General features: G+C 40.3%; 1 protein-coding gene across 1 annotated transcript in view; it reads right to left on the reverse strand.

Moving 5' to 3' along the window:
* The window catches only part of snd1 (staphylococcal nuclease and tudor domain containing 1), a 315,742-nt gene extending 302,585 nt beyond the window's left edge, over positions 1–13,157 (reverse strand). Inside the window, exons 1-3 of the mRNA XM_061912195.1 lie at positions 12,918–13,157; positions 3,142–3,291; positions 174–294 (exon numbers count right to left, since the gene is read on the reverse strand). Of these exons, the coding sequence (XP_061768179.1) occupies positions 174–294; positions 3,142–3,291; positions 12,918–13,151 (505 nt within the window). The 5' untranslated portion in view covers positions 13,152–13,157. The remainder of the gene's footprint in view (positions 1–173; positions 295–3,141; positions 3,292–12,917) is intronic.
* Between the last annotated feature and the right edge of the window lie 7,830 nt (positions 13,158–20,987).

Consider the following 20,987-nt stretch of genomic DNA (forward strand, 5'->3'; position numbering starts at 1 on the left):
TGTATATATCATATCGCATATTGCCTAAGTCACGCAACCATAATTGTTACTCGACAAAAATCAGTAATACTGTAAAGAAAAAAGGGACGAACGGAGACTATGGAGTCAACTAAAGTCAAGGCTTTGCATGTGTGTGTGTTTATTTTAGCCACGTTAACGCCGGACGTACTCACCTTTACCCAGGTAGACCATGCCGTACTCCCGGCCTTGAGCGGTCTTGATCTCCACAGTGAAGCACACCTCTTTGCCAATCAGCTTCTTCCTGAGGAACTCTCTGGCTTGAAAGGCCCACGGCTGCAAAAATAACCACAATAGTCCTTTAAGTCGACTTCATTGAGATAATGCTGAAACTTACATCCAACAGCGGCCTCTAACCCCGGATTTCCACTGGATGCGGAACAGCTGCTGAATGGCCCCGCCACTGAACTGAGTCCGGCTACCCCCACGGTCATTTAGTTGCGGCTACGTCGTGCAGCAAAATAGCACAGACTTTTACGAGATCTCGCGATTCCGTGATAAGGGGAGTTGTAGTAAAGTGCACCACAAACAGTTTATTGTGTTGCACACACTCCCCTACTTACCCCGCTTCCGTATCAACTTGTATTTGACACAGGCCCTCATATCCCCATATACCTGTCCAAGATATGCCTGTATATTCTAATTAGTTTTTTACAATAAAAGAACATTTGAAAAAAATCTTACTATTTATTGTATCAGCCCTCAGTGCAAAAAGTGCGAAGTTGGGAGCGTGGCCATGCCAGCAATCTGAAGGTTCCTGGTTCAATCCCCACCTTCTATCATCCTAGTCATGTCCGTTGTGTCCTTGAACAAGACACTTCACCCTTGCTCCTGATGGGCCCTGGTTAGCGCTTTGGATGGCAGCTCCCGCCATCAGTATGTGAATGTGCGTGTGAATGGGGAAATACTGTCAAAGCGCTTAAGGTTCCTTAAAAAGGGGTACAAAAGCGCTATACAAGTACAACCATTTACCATTCATATGATTTGTTAATTTTAAGAGCTCCAGATTCAGCATGTTCTCATTCATTAGTGTCAACGAGCTGACTTTACGTCTAAAAAAAACCCTGTGAAACGTTGACTTTAAGTCCATTTTGACATTTAAAGTGTAAATTAGATAGTCACTGAAAACAGAGTATTTTATTTTGAAAATACAACGGATAATTAATGTTGTGTTTGTGCATGACTTTCTGTCCAACACAAGCAGATTAGCTGATTTTAGCTAATTTGAACAGATTTGTTGCAGCGACCGGCAACAATAGAAGCTCAGCGTATGTTTAGCGCAGGGATGCGGAACATCACCGCCCGTGGTGATGACGTTCCGCATTCAGTGGAAATCCGAGGTGATATAAGTATTGGATTGTGCCTTTCACACAAAATCAAGTGGAACGATGTAACGTATAATCATACAACTGCGTTCCTGACTCTGTTACAACATACAGAAAAATTGCCAGGTTGATCCCCACATTCCGGCGCCGTTCATACAGAACAGCAACAGGCAAAAGTGGTGGAGTCTACCATCAAGGCATTGTTCAAAACTCCCAACCTGACAGCGCATTGTTGTTAATAGAGATGTCCGATAATATCGGCCTGCTGATATTATCGACCAGTAAATGCTTTAAAATGTAATATCAGAAATTACCTGTATCGGTTTCAAAAAGTAAAATTAATGACTTTTTAAAACGCCGCTGTACGGAGCGGTACATATCCGGTAAAACACGGACGTAGGGAGAAGTAGTCAGCAGACAACACAGGAGTTAACCACTGCAGCATGAGCTTGATGACCTCATCAAACCGCCGCGAGTGCAGCATAACAACAACAAGAGTGTTGTTGCCGGTGCTTTAGCCGTGGCTAACAAGCCAGCTCGCTCGGTGACTAACGACACCATGTCTATGGTTTGGGATTATTTTAAAGTGTCTCTGACGGGAAAAAAAACTGTCAATTTGCAATGACTGCAAAAAGTTGGTTATGCGAGGAGGAACTAATACGTCTTCCTTTGATACGAACAATTTGATCTCCCACCTCTTCAAGAATCATAAGTAGATACACGATGAATACAAGCGGATGGTGGGTGAAAAGCAAACACTGAAAAAAAGTAGTACCACACATCCATCCTCTTCCGCTTATCCGTAGTAGTACCACACAGTTGTTGCTTAAAGACTCTGCAGAGAAAAAAAAAAAATACAACAAAAACCACCCCAAAGCGAAAGCTCACGTTGTGGTCAGGTACCCTGTCTCAACGCAGCATTTCAGATTGATTGATTGATTGATACTTTTATGAATAGATTGCACAGTACAGTACATATTCCGTACAATTGACCACTAAATGGTAACACCCGAATAAGTTTTTCAACTTGTTTAAGTCGGGGTCCACGTTAATCAATTCAGAGGCTCTGGCTGACTGGTAAGTCACTTGAAGCACTCACCACTAGCTTGATGCACATTTTTGTTACTCATACAAATACGTTAGAGCAGGGCAGATTGTGCCCAATTTATAATTTCCTGTTATACAGTATGCCAGGCAGTCTTGCACTAAAGGAGGACTATGCTGTTTACTTTATTACTGTAGTATACTCTGGACTGAAGCTATGTGCCTTCATTGTTTTTGTAGCTGTTGTTTTGGGGCATGTTTAAAAAAAAAATGCACTTTGTGAAAGTCAAAGTATAGTATTTCCCATTGTTGTAGTGGGTATCAGGATTATCTCAGGGAGAGCATGTCCCAAATTCCAAGATGCTGTTTTGAGGCATGTTAAAAAAAATAATGCACTTTGTGGCTTCAATAACAAATACGGCAGTGCCATGTTGGCCCTTTTTTCCATAACTTGAGTTGAAGTTGTTCTCTTATTTTGGAAAACATTTTTACATTGTTTAATGTATCCAGTGGGGCATCAAAACAAAATTAGGCATAATAATATGTTAATTCCACGACTGTTTATATCGGTATTGGTTGATATCGGAATCGGTAATTAAGAGTTGGACAATATCGGATTATCGGATATCGGCAAAAAACCCATTATCGGACATTTCTAGTTGTTAATCTAACTATATTAAGTGACTGTGGCTAAAACGCCCAATTAAACATCATAATTATCCCATCCCCTTCCTGTCAACAAACAAGATCCCACCTCGTCGGGGGTGTCCTTGGTGTCCGGCTGGCTCTGAGCGGCTCGTCTTGCCATGGCGCCCGCTCGGATGTTGCTGAGATTGATCTGACGCTCCGGAGGCGGACCACCTCGAGGCTGACCCCGGACGATGATGGCGCAGCCCGAAAGGACCTGGGGAGGGAGGGAGGGAAATCAACGACAATAATAATAAGAGCTCGAGGAGAGAGGCGAGGATGTGCTTGTTGCTACGGAGACAATCTGTCAAGAGAGTGACAACCCTGGCATTGTGTGAATCTGTGCAAACAAATATTATCCAGAGGGGGGCTTCATTGTTGATCTAAGATGGGAGGAAGATAAAAACTAATCACCATCCTTTAGATTAGCTCACTTTCAAAATGATGCTAAGGTAGGGCTGGGCGATATATAGATAAGACGCGATATATCGCGGGTTTGTCTCTGTGCGATATAGAAAATGACTATATGGTGATAGTCGAGTACACGTTCTCATGCAGTTGTTTTTATTACACTACAGGCTCTTCCCACTCTTTCTTGTGTCTCTTTCTCACAGACAGTAAGCGCACCTTCTTACACACGTCACATACTGTCACGTCATACGTCACATACGTGTACGCCCTCGTTGAGCAGAGAGGTAGCAGACTGGGTAACGTTAGCTGTGATGCTAGCGAAGCCGTGCGAGTGGTAATACGAGAGAAAGAAGGTGTCAATCTGGTAACAAATGAAGGAAGAATTAATTCCCAAGAAAAACAGTAGGGGGTCCATCGTCTGGCAGTGGTTCGGCTTCAAGCGTCAATATGTCGAAAAGACAACTTTAATTTGTCAAGTGCGGGGCACAAGCGTTGCTACCAAAAGTATCATTACTGAAAATATGTAGCATCATTTGAAAAGTCACCTGCTACAGAATGAAGAGTCCTTGAAACTCCGCATGTCAACATCTCCATTAGGTGCCACACGCCCACACCATCAAAATGCCAAGGCAAACATTTCCAAATCCACACCGTATGAAAAAAAACAGTCAACAACAAAAGGACATAATGTCTGCAGTATCACACTGCAAAGGACATACACTATTTGGAATGAAACTGGACTCACTGGTGACGGTGGCAGAGAAGAGGACTGTTGACAAACTAGTGAGCATCCTGGATGATGCCAGTCACCCTCTGCATACAGTTATCAGTAGCCAGAGGAGCCTGTTCAGTGCTAGACTGCTTCATCCCAAGTGCAGGACTAATCGACTCAAAAACTCCTTTGTCCCACACGCTATTAGACTGTACAACTCCTCTCTGGGGCGGGGGGCGGGGGGTACTAGGATGACAGGGGATGCAAAACAATAACAGTGCAATACATTTTCATAACATGGTCACTACTGCCTACTTTGTCTTGTTATATTCTTATTATACTGTTATATTTTTATTCCCATTGTTGCTTTATATTTTAATATTTCTCTATTTTGTTTCCGTTTAAACCCCCATTATTTACTTTTTACTTTTTTTAAATTGATCTCAACTTTGTACACTGCTGCTGGAATTTTAATTTTCTTGAAGGAATTTTCCAGAAGGAATCAATAAAGTACTATCTATCCATCTATCTATTTGATTTCCTATTATGCAGCTCAATTTTATTTGACAATTATTGAAATATCTTGTGTGACATGATGCACAAAAGTGCACTTTGTTTGTTTTAAACTATTGTAGTGGCGCTCTGTACAAAAAGTGCACTTTAATTTAGTGTTGTTTTGATACGTCATCTTAGTGACATCATGCACAAACGTGCACTCATAGCTTGTTTTAAAATATCTCTGACAATCTTGCCCTTTCAGTTTTGGAAATGACGAAGATTGTGCGACTGCTTAACTGTTTAATAAATACAGTTTTGGTCAATTGACTTAGTTGTGATTTCCTTCTCTGCATGAAAGTTTAAAATGAGCAAATATTACTAAAGTAAGAACAAGAATGTTTTAATGTAGACACATAGAAATCATCATACTGCTGTGATTATATGTCCAACAATCCATCCATTTACTACCGCTTGTCCCTTCGGGGTCACGGGGGGCGCTGGAGTCTATCTCAGCTACAATTGGCCGGAAGGTGGTGTACACCCTGGACAAGTCGCGACCTAATCGCAGGGCCAACACAGATAGACGGACAACATTCACACTCACATTCACACACTAGGGCCAATTTAGTGTTGCCAATCAACCTATCCCCAGGTGCATATCTTTTGAAGTGGGAGGAAGCGGGAGTACCCGGAGGGAACCCACGCAGTCACGGGGGGAGAACATGCAAACTCCACACAGAAAGATCCCGAGCCTGGGATTGAACCCAGGACTACTCATGACCTTCGTATTGTGAGGCAGATGCACTAACCCTTCTTTCACCGTGCTGCCCTGTGATTATATGTATTAAGTGTTAATTCAAGGCTGTAGCAAAATATCAAGATTTTTATATTAAAATATATATATTAAAAAAAGGTTATATCGCCCAGCCCTATGCTAAGGTAATGAGCAGGTAGGAGTGAGTGATGATGAGAGCTGAAAAAAATTCAAACAGTCCTGGGTCGTCCATTTTTTGGAAAATGTTAACAGCCTTTTTTGGGTCTTAACTTGCTGGCTTATTACCCGAGGCTAGGCTAATGCAGTGGTTCTCAAATGGGGGTACGTGTACCCCTGTGGGTACTTGAAGGTATGCCAAAGGGTACGTGAGATTTTTTTTTTAAATATTCAAAAAATAGCAACAATTCAAAAATCCTTTATAAATATATTTATTGAATAATACTTCAACGGCGGCGAAGTTGGGAGAGTGGCTGTGCCAGCAATCTGAGGGTTACTGGTTCAATCCCAACCTTCTACCATCCCAGTCACGTCCGTTATGTCCTTGGGCAAGACACTTCATGGGTCCTGGTTAGCGCCTTGCATGGTGAATAGGTGAAGGTGGAAATACTTTCAAAGCGCTTTGGGCTCCGTAAAAAGGGGTAGAAAAGCGCTATACAAGAACAACCCATTTCCCATTTCAACAAAATATGAATGTAAATTCATAAACTGTGAAAAAAAATACAACAATTCAATATTCAGTGTTGACAGCTAGATTTTTTTGTGGACATGTTCCATAAATATTGATGTTAAAGATTTCTTTTTTTGTGAAGAAAAGTTTAGAATTGAGTTCATGAATCCAGATGGATCTCTATTACAATCCCCAAAGAGGGCACTTTAAGTTGATGATTACTTCTATGTGTAGAAATCTTTATTTATAATTGAAACACTTGTTTATTTTTCTACAAGTTTTTAGTTATTTTTATATCTTTTATTTCCAAATAGTTTAAGAGCGGGGGTGTATAATCCAGGGGGTTGCAGACCCCTGGATTAGGGGGTACCGTATTTCCTTGAATAGCCTTGAATTACTGCCGGGTCAAACTCGCTTCCCAAAATAATTAGCGCATGCTTAGTATTACCGCCTGGTCAAACTCGTGACGTCACGAGTGACACTTCCCCTGTCATCATTTTCAAAATGGAGGAGGCTGATTTCAATACAGGTAATTTGAAATCGCATAAAGGGAAGAAGATTAAAAGCTATTCAGTAGGATTTAAAGGCCTACTGAAACCCACTACTACCGACCACGCAGTCTGATAGTTTAAATGTCAATGATGAAATATTAACATTGCAACACATGCCAATACAGCCGGTTTAGTTTACTAAATTACAATTTTTAATTTCCCGCTGAGTTTCTTGTTGAAAACGTTGCGGAATGATGACGCGTATGACGCGTGCGTGTTACGTCTCGGGTTGAAAGGGGATATATTAGCCCAGCACCACACACGGCTAAAAGTCGTCTCTTTTCATCGCATAATTACACAGTAATTTGGACATCTGTGTAGCTGAATCTTTTGCAATTTGTTCAATTAATAATGGAGACTATAAAGAATAATGCTGTTGGTGGAAAGCGGTGGATTGCAGCTGCCTTTAGCAAACCGAGACACAGCCTGTGTTTCTTTGTTTGTTGTGAAGCTTTAACACAGAGCGGTCAAGCGAACATGTTTCTCTACGTCAACCAGCAAGTTTTTGGATTGGGAAATTGTGATATTAAGTGGGATCTTACTGGAGACTTCAGTGGATTATGGGACTTCCTCCTGCAGCTCAAAAAGGCAGCTGTGATATTGGCTCCTCCACTGGCTTCTCTCAGAGACACTGGCGTTCACCGCAGCCATCTGACTTTCAGGTGTCTTTACAATCTCACTAAAGCACTATTAAAACAATAAGCAGATAAGGGATCTTCCAGAATTATCCTAGTAAATGTGTCTAATTACATCTGAAACGCTCACACTGCCGTCGCCTAGAGCCTTCACTTTTTTTTTGTGCTTCACTCTAACTTTCCTTATCCACGAATCTTTCATCCTCGCTCAAATTAATGGGGAAATTGTCGCTTTCTCGGTCCGAATTGCTCTAGCTGCTGCTGGCTAGATTGTAAACAATGTGAGGATGTGAGGAGCCCTACAACCTGTGACGTCACGCGCACATCGTCTGCTACTTCCGATACAGGCAAGGCCTTTTTATTAGCGACCAAAAGTTGCGAACTTTATTGTCGATTTCTCTACTAAATCCTTTCAGCAAAAATATGGCAATATTGCGAAATGATCAAGTATGACACATAGAATGGACCTGCTCTCCCCGTTTGAATAAGAAAATCTCATTTCAGGAGGCCTTTAACGTCCAAGCTTACATCACACTAAAATGTTTACTGCAAAAGTGCCGGACTGAGAAGAGGTTTTAAAAATGATTAGCGCATGCTTACTTACGGACGGCGTGGCACAGTGGAAGAGTGGCCGTGCGCAACCCGAGGGTCCCTGGTTCAATCCCCAATCCTGAGCAAGACACTTCACCCTTGCTCCTGATGGGTGCTGGTTAGCGCCTTGCATGGCAGCTCCCTCCATCAGTGTGTGAATGTGTGTGTGAATGGGTGAATGTGGAAGTAGTGTCAAAGCGCTTTTGAGTACCTTGAAGGTAGAAAAGCGCTGTACAAGTACAACCCATTTATCATTTATTTACCATTACTTTTACCGCATGCCTTTGGTAAGCGCAGGAGTGAGAAGAGGTTTTAAAATGATCAGCGCATGCTCACTGACGGACGGCGTGGCACAGTGGGAGAGTGGCCGTGCGCAACCCGAGGGTCCCTGGTTCAATCCACACTTAGTACCAACCTCGTCACGTCCGTTGTGTCCTGAGCAAGACACTTCACCCTTGCTCCTGATGGGTGCTGGTTGGCGCCTTGCATGGCAGCTCCCTCCATCAGTGCGTGAATGTGTGTGTGAATGGGTAAATGTGGAAGTAGTGTCAAAGCGCTTTGAGTACCTTGAAGGTAGAAAAGCGCTATACAAGTACAACCCATTTATCATTTATTTACCATTACTTTTACCGCATGCCTTTGGTAAGCGCAGGAGTGAGAAGAGGTTTTAAAATGATCAGCGCATGCTTACTTACGGACGGCGTGGCACAGTGGGAGAGTGGCCGTGCGCAACCCGAGGGTCCTTGGTTCAATCCCCACTTAGTACCAACCTCCTCAAGTCCGTTGTGTCCTGAGCAAGACACTTCACTCTTGCTCCTGATGGGTGCTGGTAAGCGCCTTGCATGGCAGCTCCCTCCATCAATGTGTGAATGTGTGTGTGACTGGGTAAATGTGGAAGTAGTGTCAAAGCGTTTTGAGTACCTTGAAGTAGGGCTGGGCGATATATCGATATATACGATATACCGCAGATTTGTTTCTGTGCGATATAGAAAATGAATATATCGTAATATTCGATTATATGTTCTCACACCGTTGCTTTAAGCTGCGTGCATTTCATCACTGGCGTGTCTCGCTCCTTCTCGTCTGTCCTTCTCACAGATACGCAAAATAAGCCCGCTTTCTTACATACGTCACATACTGTTGCACAAGTAGCGTCACACGCTCTCGCCGAGAGCTAATGGCTAACGTTAGTTGAGGCAGGTTGAGTTGCATTTAGCTGCAGGCATTACACATTACACAACAGGCGTTTCTCAGTCCTCCTCGTCTCTCATTCCGACAGATACCGAAAACAAGCCCGCCTTCTTACATACGTCACATACTCTCGCGAGTCTAGCGTCATAGCTCTCGCCGATCAGAGAGAGAGATGGTGCGAAACCTATCACAAATGGAGGAAGAACAATAAATGCCCAACATAAAGAGCAGGGGGTCCATCATCTGGCGGTGGTTTGGCTTCAAGTGGGAAGATATTCAGCAGACAACAGCAATATGCTGTTCAATGTACATACTATGATGATTAACTTGTGTGATGACTGTATTATGCTGATAGTATATATTTGTACCATGAATTGATTAACGTGGACCCCGACTTAAACAAGTTGAAAACTTTATTGGGGTGTTACCATTTAGTGGTCAATTGTACGGAATATGTACTGTACTGTGCAATCTACTAATAAAAGTTTCAATCCATCAATGCAAAGTATGCAGCAGAAGTGTTACTACGAAAAGGTAGCAACACTATTAATTTGTTCTTTCATTTAAAAAGTCACCCGTGAGAGAATGAAGAGTATTTAATGAATACAGTTTTGGTCAACTGACTAAGTTGTGATTTCCCTCTCTGCATGAAAGTTTAAAATGAGCATATATTAATGCAGTATGAAGAAGAATGTTTTAATGTAGACACATAGAATCATCATACTGCTGTGATTATATGCATCAAGTGTTCATTCAAGGTCAAGGCAAAATATCGTAATATATAAATATAATAAAGTGGGCTGGCTCAGGGTGGAAGACAGAGTAAAACAACTTGCACTGAGCCTGGTCTATAAAATCCGCTACACCTCCTTGATACCGAAGTACATGTCAAACTACTTCCTTAACGTAAATGACCGCCATAACCACAACACCAGGGGGAGCTCCACAAACCACGTTAAACCCAGATTTCGATCTAACAAAGGTCTTAACTCATTCTCTTTCTATGCCACATCAATGTGGAATGCACTCCCAACAGGTATAAAAGTAAGTGCATCTCTATATTCCTTCAAAACTGCTCTAAAACAACACCTCCAGGCAACTTCAACACTTTACTAATACCCTCCTCCATTCACATCCCATCTCCCCGGATTATAAACAACTCAAATGTACTTCTAATGTATATACTTGTTCTTATGCTATGTGAACTCACTATGTTCTCTGCTGGCTGTACATATCCTACTAAATAAGACCTACACTGTTTCAATGTCCACATTTCTCTGTTGATGCAATTGTTGATGACTGAAGTTCTGATATCAACCAAAGCTCCTCATCCCACCCCCCGGATTGTAAATAATGTAAATAATTCAATGTACATACTATGATGATTAACTTGTGTGATGACTGTATTATGTTGATAGTATATATTTGTACCATGTATTGATTAACGTGGACACCGACTTAAACAAGTTGAAAAACTTATTCGGGTGTTACCATTTAGTGGTCAATTGTACGGAATATGTACTGTACTGTGCAATCTACTAATAAAAGTTTCAATCCATCAATGCAAAGTATGCAGCAGAAGTGTTACTACGAAAAGGTAGCAACACTATTAATTTGTTCTTTCATTTAAAAAGTCACCCGTGAGAGAATGAAGAGTATTTAATGAATACAGTTTTGGTCAACTGACTAAGTTGTGATTTCCCTCTCTGCATGAAAGTTTAAAATGAGCATATATTAATGCAGTATGAAGAAGAATGTTTTAATGTAGACACATAGAATCATCATACTGCTGTGATTATATGCATCAAGTGTTCATTCAAGGTCAAGGCAAAATATCGTAATATATAAATATAATAAAGTGGGCTGGCTCAGGGTGGAGGACAGAGTAAAACAACTTGCACTGAGCCTGGTCTATAAAATCCGCTACACCTCCTTGATACCGAAGTACATGTCAAATTACTTCCTTAATGTAAATGACCGCCATAACCACAACACCAGGGGGAGCTCCACAGACCACGTTAAACCCAGATTTCGATCTAGCAAAGGTCTTAACTCATTCTCTTTCTATGCCACATCAATGTGGAATGCACTCCCAACAGGTATAAAAGTAAGTGCATCTCTATATTCCTTCAAAACCGCACTAAAACAACACCTCCAGGCAACTTCAAAACTTTACTAATACCCTCCTCCATTCACATCCCATCTCCCCGGATTATAAACAACTCAAATGTACTTCTAATGTATATACTTGTTCTTATGCTATCTGAACTCACTATGTTCTCTGCTGGCTGTACATATCCTACTAAATAAGACCTACACTGTTTCAATGTCCACATTTCTCTGTTGATGCAATTGTTGATGACTGAAGTACTGATATCAACCAAAGCTCCTCATCCCACCCCCCGGATTGTAAATAATGTAAATAATTGGTTCATGCTTCACGGTGGCAGAGGGGTTAGTGCGTCTGCCTCACAATACGAAGTTCCTGCAGTCCTGGGCTCAAATCCAGGCTCGGGATCTTTCTGTGTGGAGTTTGCATGTTCTCCCCGTGAATGCGTGGGTTCCCTCCGGGTACTCCGGCTTCCTCCCACCTCCAAAGACATGCACCTGGGGATAGGTTGATTGGCAACACTAAATTGGCCCTAGTGTGTGAATGTGAGTGTGAATGTTGTCTGTCTATCTGTGTTAGCCCTGTGATGAGGTGGCGACTTGTCCAGGGTGTACCCTGCCTTCCGCCCGATTGTAGCTGAGATAGGCGCCAGCGCCCCCCGCGACCCCGAAAGGGAATAAGCGGTAGAAAATGGATGGATGGATGTAAATAATTCAATGTACATACTATGATGATTAACTTGTGTGATGACTGTATTATGTTGATAGTATATATTTGTACCATGTATTGATTAACGTGGACACCGACTTAAACAAGTTGAAAAACTTATTCGGGTGTTACCATTTGGTGGTCAATTGTACGGAATATGTACTGTACTGTGCAATCTACTAATAAAAGTATCAATCAATCAATATCGTATATCGTAATATGGCAGAAAAATATTGCGATATTAATAAAGGCCAATATCGCCCAGCCCTACCTTGAAGGTAGAAAAGCGCTATACAAGTACAAGTCATTTATCATTTATTTACCATAACTTTTACCGCATGCCTTTGGTAAGCGCAGGAGTGAGAAGAGGTTTTAAAATAATTAGCGCCCGGGCGGCAATTCAAGGAAATACGGTACTTGAATTTAAAAAATTATGTTTTACATCACTGTAAAAAGGTTGAGAACCACTGGGCTAATGTGTCAACCCGGGCAAAAAAAACACACAAGTAAAGTGGTTAAAAGTTCAAAGTTCACCACTCACTAACTCACTTCAGTTCAGTTGGGAAATCTCACATCTGTTTCAGCGAGCATGAGGTTACCCAACATGCCACTTTTGCATTTCGCTTTGAAATAAACGTGAAGCGATATTTCTATAAGCAATATGTATCTTGCGTGTATTTGCAATTATAATGTGCATGATAATGTACATGTTGGATAGTTTTAACCACTTTAAAACGCCCAGCAGATGCATGCAGCCTGATAGCAGCAGACTAGCTAATATTAGCTCGTTGTGGCTATTAGGTTCACTTTGGATGCTGGTCGTGACGCCGGCAAGCGCTGGCTCAACGCGACATGAGCCGTCATATTTTTGTGAAATAAGGAGTGTTTAGAAGTCAAGTTTATATAAGCAAGTGTCGCCCAGCTCGCCTGCGAACTAGAAGTCACACGTCTACACATGTTGGGGGGGAGGGGAGGGGGGGGGGGGGGGTCTCACCATCTTAACTATCCCCCTCTGGAGCCCTGCTGAGGCGGCCGAGGATGTCTGGGATGGAGCCGAAACAGATGCCATGTTCACCGGGTTTGAGTGACGCCGAAAGAGAGAAGGCTCCGAAAAAAAAAAAAAAAAGATATGAGACACTGAGCCAGTCGCTGGTCTTCCAGAAAGCCAAGAGAGAAAAGGCTGAAGGTTGGTCAACACACACGTTATACCGGAAGCACACCGTGACATACACACATGTCGTCACTTCCGGCCACAATGTATGGGAGTGAATGGAGGCAGCCGGTAAAGTGCTTCCGGGTTTTCGTGCCCGACACGTCAGCATAGCGTGACCCCGGGTAATGCGGCGTTCACGGACTGTGGGAGACACGGCCACTCATAAGCAACACGAGTCAGACCAGGGGTCACCAACCTTTTTGAAACTACTTCTTGGGTACTGATTGATGCGAAGGGCTACCAGTTTTACACTTTACGTTTTAAGTGTTTATATATATATATATATATATATATATATATATATATATATATATATATATATATATATATATATATATATATAGATAGATAGATAGATAGATAGATAGATAGATAGATAGATAGATAGATAGATAGATAGATAGATAGATAGATAGATAGATAGATAGATAGATAGATAGATGGATGGATAGATGGATGGATAGATAGATAGATAGATAGATAGATAGATAGATAGATAGATAGATAGATAGATAGTACTTTATTGATTCCTTCAGGAGAGTTCCTTCAGGAAAATTAAAATTCCAGCAGCAGTGTACATTGATTGATTGATTGATACTTTTATTAGTAGATTGCACAGTACAGTACATATTCCGTACAATTGACCACTAAATGGTAACACCCGAATAAGTTTTTCAACTTGTTTAAGTCGGGGTCCACGTTAATCAATTCATGGTAGAGTTGAGATCAATTTAAAGAAAAGAAAAAAAAGTAGATAATGGGGGTTTTAAATGGAAACAAAATAGATAAATATTACAATAAGAATAAAAAATAATTACTGTTATAAAAATATAACAGCATAATAAGACTATAACAAGAGAAAGTAGGCAGTAGTGACCATGTTATGAAAACGTATTGCACTGTTATTGTTTTGCATCCCCTGTCATCCTTGTAGCCCCCGCCCCCCGCCCCAGAGAGGAGTTGTACAGTCTAATGGCGTGTGGGACAAATGAATTTTTGAGTGTATTAGTCCTGCACTTGGGATGAAGCAGTCTAGCACTGAACAGGCTCCTCTGGCTACTGATGTATATATATATATATATATATATATATATATATATATATATATATATACACACACACATATATATATATATAAATATATATACTGTATATATAGTTATTTGTAAGTTACATGTAAGTGTGATTTAAACAAGAATGGCTAAATAAAAAAATAAAAAAAAAAAAAAAAAAAAAAAAATATATATATATATATATATATATATATATATATATATATATATATATATATATATATATAAATGGGTATTTCTGTCTGTCATTCCGTCGTACATTTTTTTTCCTTTTAGGGAAAGTTTTTTGTAGAGAATAAATGATGAAAAAAACACTTAGTTGAACGGTTTAAAGAGGAGAAAAAACAAAAAAAAATTTAAAAGAAATGAACCAAAGTGAACCATTAAATGAACCAAAATATGACTTATTATATCTTTGTGTAAAATAATGGACACAGTGTGTTGTCAAGCTTATGAGATGAGATGCAAGTGTAAGCCACTGTGACGCCACTGTGACACTATTGTTAATTTTTTTTATTTTTTGTGTAAATCTTTTTAATGATAATATCAATGAGGGATTTTTAATCACTGCTATTTTGAAATTGTTACTATTATTGATAATATTCTTTTTTTTTCACTACTTTTAGATTGTACGGTGTCATGTTTGTGTGTCCTCAATTGCTCTGTTTATTGCTATTCTGAATGTTGCTGGGTTGGGTTTGGTTTTGGAATTGGATTGCATTGTTATGGTATTGTTGTGTATTGTTTTGTTGGAATGATTAAAAAATTCATAAAAAAAAAAATGTTTTTTTTTTTTTTTTTAAATAAAAATTAAAAAAAAAAAAAAAAAACGTCCAGCGGGCAGCGGCCGACCCATCTGGTCCTTGCGGGGTACCTGGCGCCCGCGGGCGCCGCGTTGGTGACTCCTGAGTCAGACAATCGACATAATAATTGTTGTAACACTGTGGTTCTTAACTTTGTTAGCGGTACCGAACCCCACCAGTTTCATATACGCATTCACCGAACCCTTCTTTGTGAAAAATAATAAGTTTTAGTTTTTTCAAATTCAAGACAAAGTTGTATGTTTTTGGTAACACTTTAGTATGGGGAACATATTCTTAGTAACAAAGACTTAATTTAGAGTTATTTGGTTAGGGTCAGGGTTAGAGGGTTAGGGTTATAATAAGGCCTTGCAGAATAAGGCATTAATAAGGACTTAAAAATGACTAGTTAAGAGCCAATATGTTACTAATTTGCATGTTAATAAGCAACTAATTCAGTGGTTCTTAACCTTGTTGGAGGTACTGAACCCCACCAGTTTCATATACGCGTTCACCGAACCCTTCTTTGGTGAAAAATAAAAAGGGGTTTTTTTTCAAATTCAAGACAAAGTTGTGTGTTTTTGGTAACACTTTAGTATGGGGAACATATTCTTAGTAACAAAGACTTAATTTAGAGTTATTTGGTTAGGGTCAGGGTTAGAGGGTTAGTGTTATAATAAGGCCATTAATAAGGACTTAATAATGACTAGTTAAGAGCCAATATGTTACTAATTTGCATGTTAATAAGCAACTAATTCAGTGGTTCTTAACCTTGTTGGCGGTACTGAACCCCACCAGTTTCATATACGCGTTCACCGAACCCTTTAGTGAAAAATAAAAAGTTTTTTTTTTTCAAATTCAAGACAAAGTTGTACGTTTTTGGTTACACTTTAGTATGGGAAACATATTCTTAGTAACAAAGACTTAATTTAAAGTTATTTGGACACTAGGGGAACATATTCTTAGTAACAAAGACTCAATTTAAAGTTATTTGGTTAGGGTCAGGGTTAGAGGGTTAGTGTTATAATAAGGCCATGCCGGATAAGGCATTAATAAGGACTTAATAATGACTAGTTAAGAGCCAATATGTTACTAATTTGCATGTTAATAAACAACTAATTCAGTGGTTCTTAACCTTGTTGGAGGTACCGAACCCCACCAGTTTCATATACGCATTCACCGAACCCTTCTTTGGTGAAAAATAAAAAGGTTTTTTTTTTTCAAATTCAAGATAAAGTTGTGTGTTTTTGGTAACACTTTAGTATGGGGAACATATTCTTAGTAACAAAGACTTAATTTAGAGTTATTTGGTTAGGGTCAGGGTTAGAGGGTTAGGGTTATAATAAGGCCATGCCGAATAAGGCATTAATAAGGACTTAATAATGACTATTTAAGAGCCAATATGTTACTAATTTGCATGTTAATAAGCAACTAATTCAGTGGTTCTTAACCTTGTTGGTGGTACCGAACCCCACCAGTTTCATATACGCATTCACCGAACCCTTCTTTTAGTGAAAAATAAAGGGTTTTTTTTTACAAATTCAAGACAAAGTTGTATGTTTTTGGTAACACTTTAGTATGGGGAACATGTTCGTAGTAACAAAGACTGAATTTAGAGTTATTTGGACACTAGGGGAACATATTCTAAGGGATAAAGACTTAATTTAGAGCAGTGGTTCTTAACCTTGTTGGAGGTACCAAACCCCACCAGTTTCATATACGCATTCACCGAACCCTTCTTTAGTGAAAAATAAAATGTTTTTTTTCTCAAATTCCAGAATAACTTATGTTTTTTTTTATTGGTGCACAAAATGAACCGTGCATGAACATCACCTTGTTCACAGAAAAAAACAACAAAGTGCATGATTTCACAACAAATTACACATCTTACACACATTACCATGAATAGATTAATGTGGACCCCGACTTAAACAAGTTGAAAAACTTATTCAGGTGTTGTACAAATTGTATGGAATATGTACTGTACTGTGCAAACTGTACTGTTTCATATAACGTATTCTCTTCCTTTGCAATCTGCTAGTAAAAGTTTCAATCAAGTTATCAAAAAACCTGCAAATCAGATCGAAAATTAGGGGGAACATTGTTTAGGGGTATCCATAATACACCAACAGGGAGAAGTTTTTATTTACACGATAATTCGGATGTGTCTTTACTTCTGTGGCGGAGGCTCCGCCGAACCCCTAGGGTTCGATCGAACCCAGGTTAAGAACCACTGGTCTAGCTGTTTAGGTTTGGTCTAAAAATCAAATCAAATCAAATCAACTTTATTTATGAAGCACATTTAAAATTTACCACAGGGCTAGCCAAAGTCCTGTACAATGGGCAGATTAAAAGATAATACGAGAACCGAGCAAACAACACAACACAAACAGAACATGATAAAAAATAAATAAATAAAACATAAAAACAGGTTCACAGCAGGTGTATAATGGGGCGCAATTGCAGGATGGATATCACTCAGTGTTAAAAGCCAAAGTATGTTTTTAAGAGAGATTTAAAAACAGGAAGAGAGGAGGCTTGTCTAACACTCAGAGGTAGGTCGTTCCAGAGCTTGGGAGCAGCAGCGGCGAAAGCTCTGTCACCTCTAAGCTTCAGCCTTGTGTCAGGGACCGTCAGTAGCAGCTGATCGGCTGATCTTAGGGATCGGGTGGGGCAGTAAGGCTGAAGGAGGTCGGAGAGATATGTTGGCGCGAGGTTGTTTAGACATTTAAAAACAAATAGAAGGAGTTTAAAATTGATTGGATAACGCACAGGGAGCCAGTGAAGGGAACCTAATATAGGGGTGATGTGCTCACGTCTGCGGGTCTGTGTTAGCAGACGAGCAGCAGAGTTCTGCACGAGCTGCAGGCGGGCGAGGGAGGCCTGGCTAATGCTTACATACAGGGCATTGCAGTAGTCTAAACGATTCGAGATAAAGGCGTGGAATAATTTCTCGAGATCATGTCCTGATAGAAGCGGTTTCACTTTCGCTATTTGGCGTAATCGATAAAAGCTTTTTTGAACGACGCTGCTGATTGGTTTTTCGAATTTAAATTCTGAGTCGAACTTTACCCCCAGGTTTGTGACACAGTCACTGAGATACGGGGTCAGAGTGCCAAGGTCAACGTTGGGGGAGGGAGAGCAACTTGGACCAAACAACATAACTTCTGTTGTGTCTTCATTTAGACTCAGGAAGTTAGCTGAAAGCTAGGCTTTGATGTCTTGCAGGCAGTCAATGAGACGTTGAACTGTGTTATTTTGTGCCATGGGAAAATAGATCTGGCAATCATCGGCATAAAAATGAAATGCAATACCATACTTCCTAAAAATAGAACCAAGTGGGAGAAGGTAAAGCGCAAATAGGATTGGGGCAAGGATTGAGCCCTGGGGGTCCCCGTGTGGTAGAGGAGCAGTGGAAGACATAAAACTGTCTATTTTTACACAAAAACTCCTGTCGGCTAAGTACGACCGGAATCAGTTGAGGGCGGCGCCCTTAATACCCACACAGTTCTAAAGACGAGTGATTAAGGTGGCGTGGTCGACAGTGTCGAACGCAGCAGACAGATCTAAAAGCACCAGGACGACATATTTACCAGAATCAGTTGACAGGAGGATATCGTTAAAAACTTTTAGAAGCACTGACTCTGTGCTGTGGAGGGCTTTAAAACCGGACTGGAACAGCTCACTGATAACATTATCCTCTAAGAAGGGCAACAACTGACTGTTGACAACCTTCTCTAATATCTAAAAAAACATTTTAGATTCCACTTTTAAACTGGATATTGTGGCGGGCACTAGGACCATGCTCACACTCATGGGTTTGATTGATTGATTGATTGATTGATTGATTGATTGATTGATTGATACTTTTATTAGTAGATTGCACAGTACAGTACATATTCCGTACAATTGACCACTAAATGGTAACACCCCAATAAGTTTTTCAACTTGTTTGAGTCGGGGTCCACGTTAATCATTACCATGAATTGATTAGCGTGGATCTCTATTACAATCCCCAAAGAGGGCACTTTAAGTTGATAATTACTTCTATGTGTAGAATCTTTATTCATAATTAAATCACATGTTGGTTTTTCTACAAGTTTCTAGTTATTTGTATATCTTTTTTTCCAAATAGTTCAAGAAAGACCACTAAAAATGAGCAATATTTTGCACTGTTATACTTGTTTGAGTCAAGGTCCACGTTAGTCATTACCATGAATTGATTAACGTGGACCCCAATTTAAACAAGTTGAAAAACTTATTCGGGTGTTACCATTTAGTGGTCAATTGTACGGAATATGTACTGAACTGTGCAATCTACTAATAAAAGTATCAATCAATCAATCAATCAATCAATCAATTCATGGTAAAAAAAAAAAGGGGCAGTTCCCTGACCGGGCAAAGCACCTGGGCCGCGACAGTGAGAGTGCCGAATCCTAGCCACTAGACCAGTGGTTCTCAAAAGGGAGTACGCATACCCCTGGGGGTACTTGAAGGTATGCCAAGGGGTACGTGAGATTTTTTTTTTAAATTCTAAAAATAGCAATAGTTCAAAAATCCGTTATAGATGTATTTATTGAATAATAGGTCAACAAAATATGAATGTAATTCATAAACTGTGGTCGGGGGTGGGGTGGAGGCGTTGTTGGGGGCGTGGTTTGGGCGGGGGGCGTGGTGAAGAGGGGAGGAGTTTAATTGACCAACTCGAGTATTTAATATTTATTTCATATATATATATATATATATATATATATATATATATATATGTAGGTGTGGGAAAAATCACAAGACTACTTCATCTCTCCAAAACTGTTTCATGAGGGGTTCCCTACCACGGTATCGAGCACTATTCTCTGGATAGTTCAATCAAAACATATATATACATATATATATATATATATATATATACATATATATATGTATATATATATATATATATATATATATATATATACACATATATATTGGCAGAGGGGTTAGTGCGTCTGCCTCACAATACGAAGGTCCTGCAGTCCTGGGTTCAAATCCAGGCTCGGGACCTTTCTGTGTGGAGTTTGCATGTTCTCCCCGTGAATGCGTGGGTTCCCTCCGGGTACTCCGGCTTCCTCCCACTTCCAAAGACATGCACCTGGGGATAGGTTGATTGGCAACACTAAATTGGCCCTAGTGTGTGAATGTGAGTGTGAATGTTGTCTGTCGATCTGTGTTGGCCCTGCGATGAGGTGGCGACTTGTCCAGGGTGTACCCCGCCTTCCGCCCGATTGTAGCTGAGATAGGCGCCAGCGCCCCCCGTGACCCCGAAAGGGAATAAGCGGTAGAAAATGGATGGATGGATGGATATATATATATATATGTATGTATGTATGAAATACTTGACTTTCAGTGAATTTAGCTATATATATTTATTTTATTATATATATAAATAAAATAAATAGTTGAATTTCAGACGGCAACTATCAAATACACAGTAATAAAAAGACAGTTGTTCTACTAACTGTACTGTACTTGCTGGTTACTAAAAAAAACACTTACCCTTCACTATTTAAGTAACCTTTGTTCTGCCATTTGCGTACTGGCGAGAGTCACTTGCCGTCAGGTGCACAACACCACAGAAATCGCTGGCCAATCAAAAAGCAACCCCATAACGCTATAGCCAATATTCACCATGAGATGGCAACAGACAATATAGAATCACTCTATTACAGACGGCGTCGCCATGGCTGTAACTACCTCGTTCTTCTGCTTCGTCTCCTTGTGTGTGCAGTTTTTTATTAAAATCCGTAGATGTTGTAACGTGATGGGGCAGGCAAGCTGTTTGTATAACGGGAAAGCGTACGTGAAAACAGGCTGTCCCCACTCATGTCCGCATGGAGCTGGAGGGGGCGTGGCCTCCAGCTCCGGCTGAATTTCGGGAGATTTTCGGTAGAACATTTCTTCCGGGAGATTTTCGGGAGAGGCGCTGAATTTCGGGAGTCTCC

The sequence above is a fragment of the Nerophis ophidion genome, linkage group LG10, assembly GCF_033978795.1.
Source record: "Nerophis ophidion isolate RoL-2023_Sa linkage group LG10, RoL_Noph_v1.0, whole genome shotgun sequence".
Classification (NCBI taxonomy): Eukaryota; Metazoa; Chordata; class Actinopteri; order Syngnathiformes; family Syngnathidae; genus Nerophis; species Nerophis ophidion.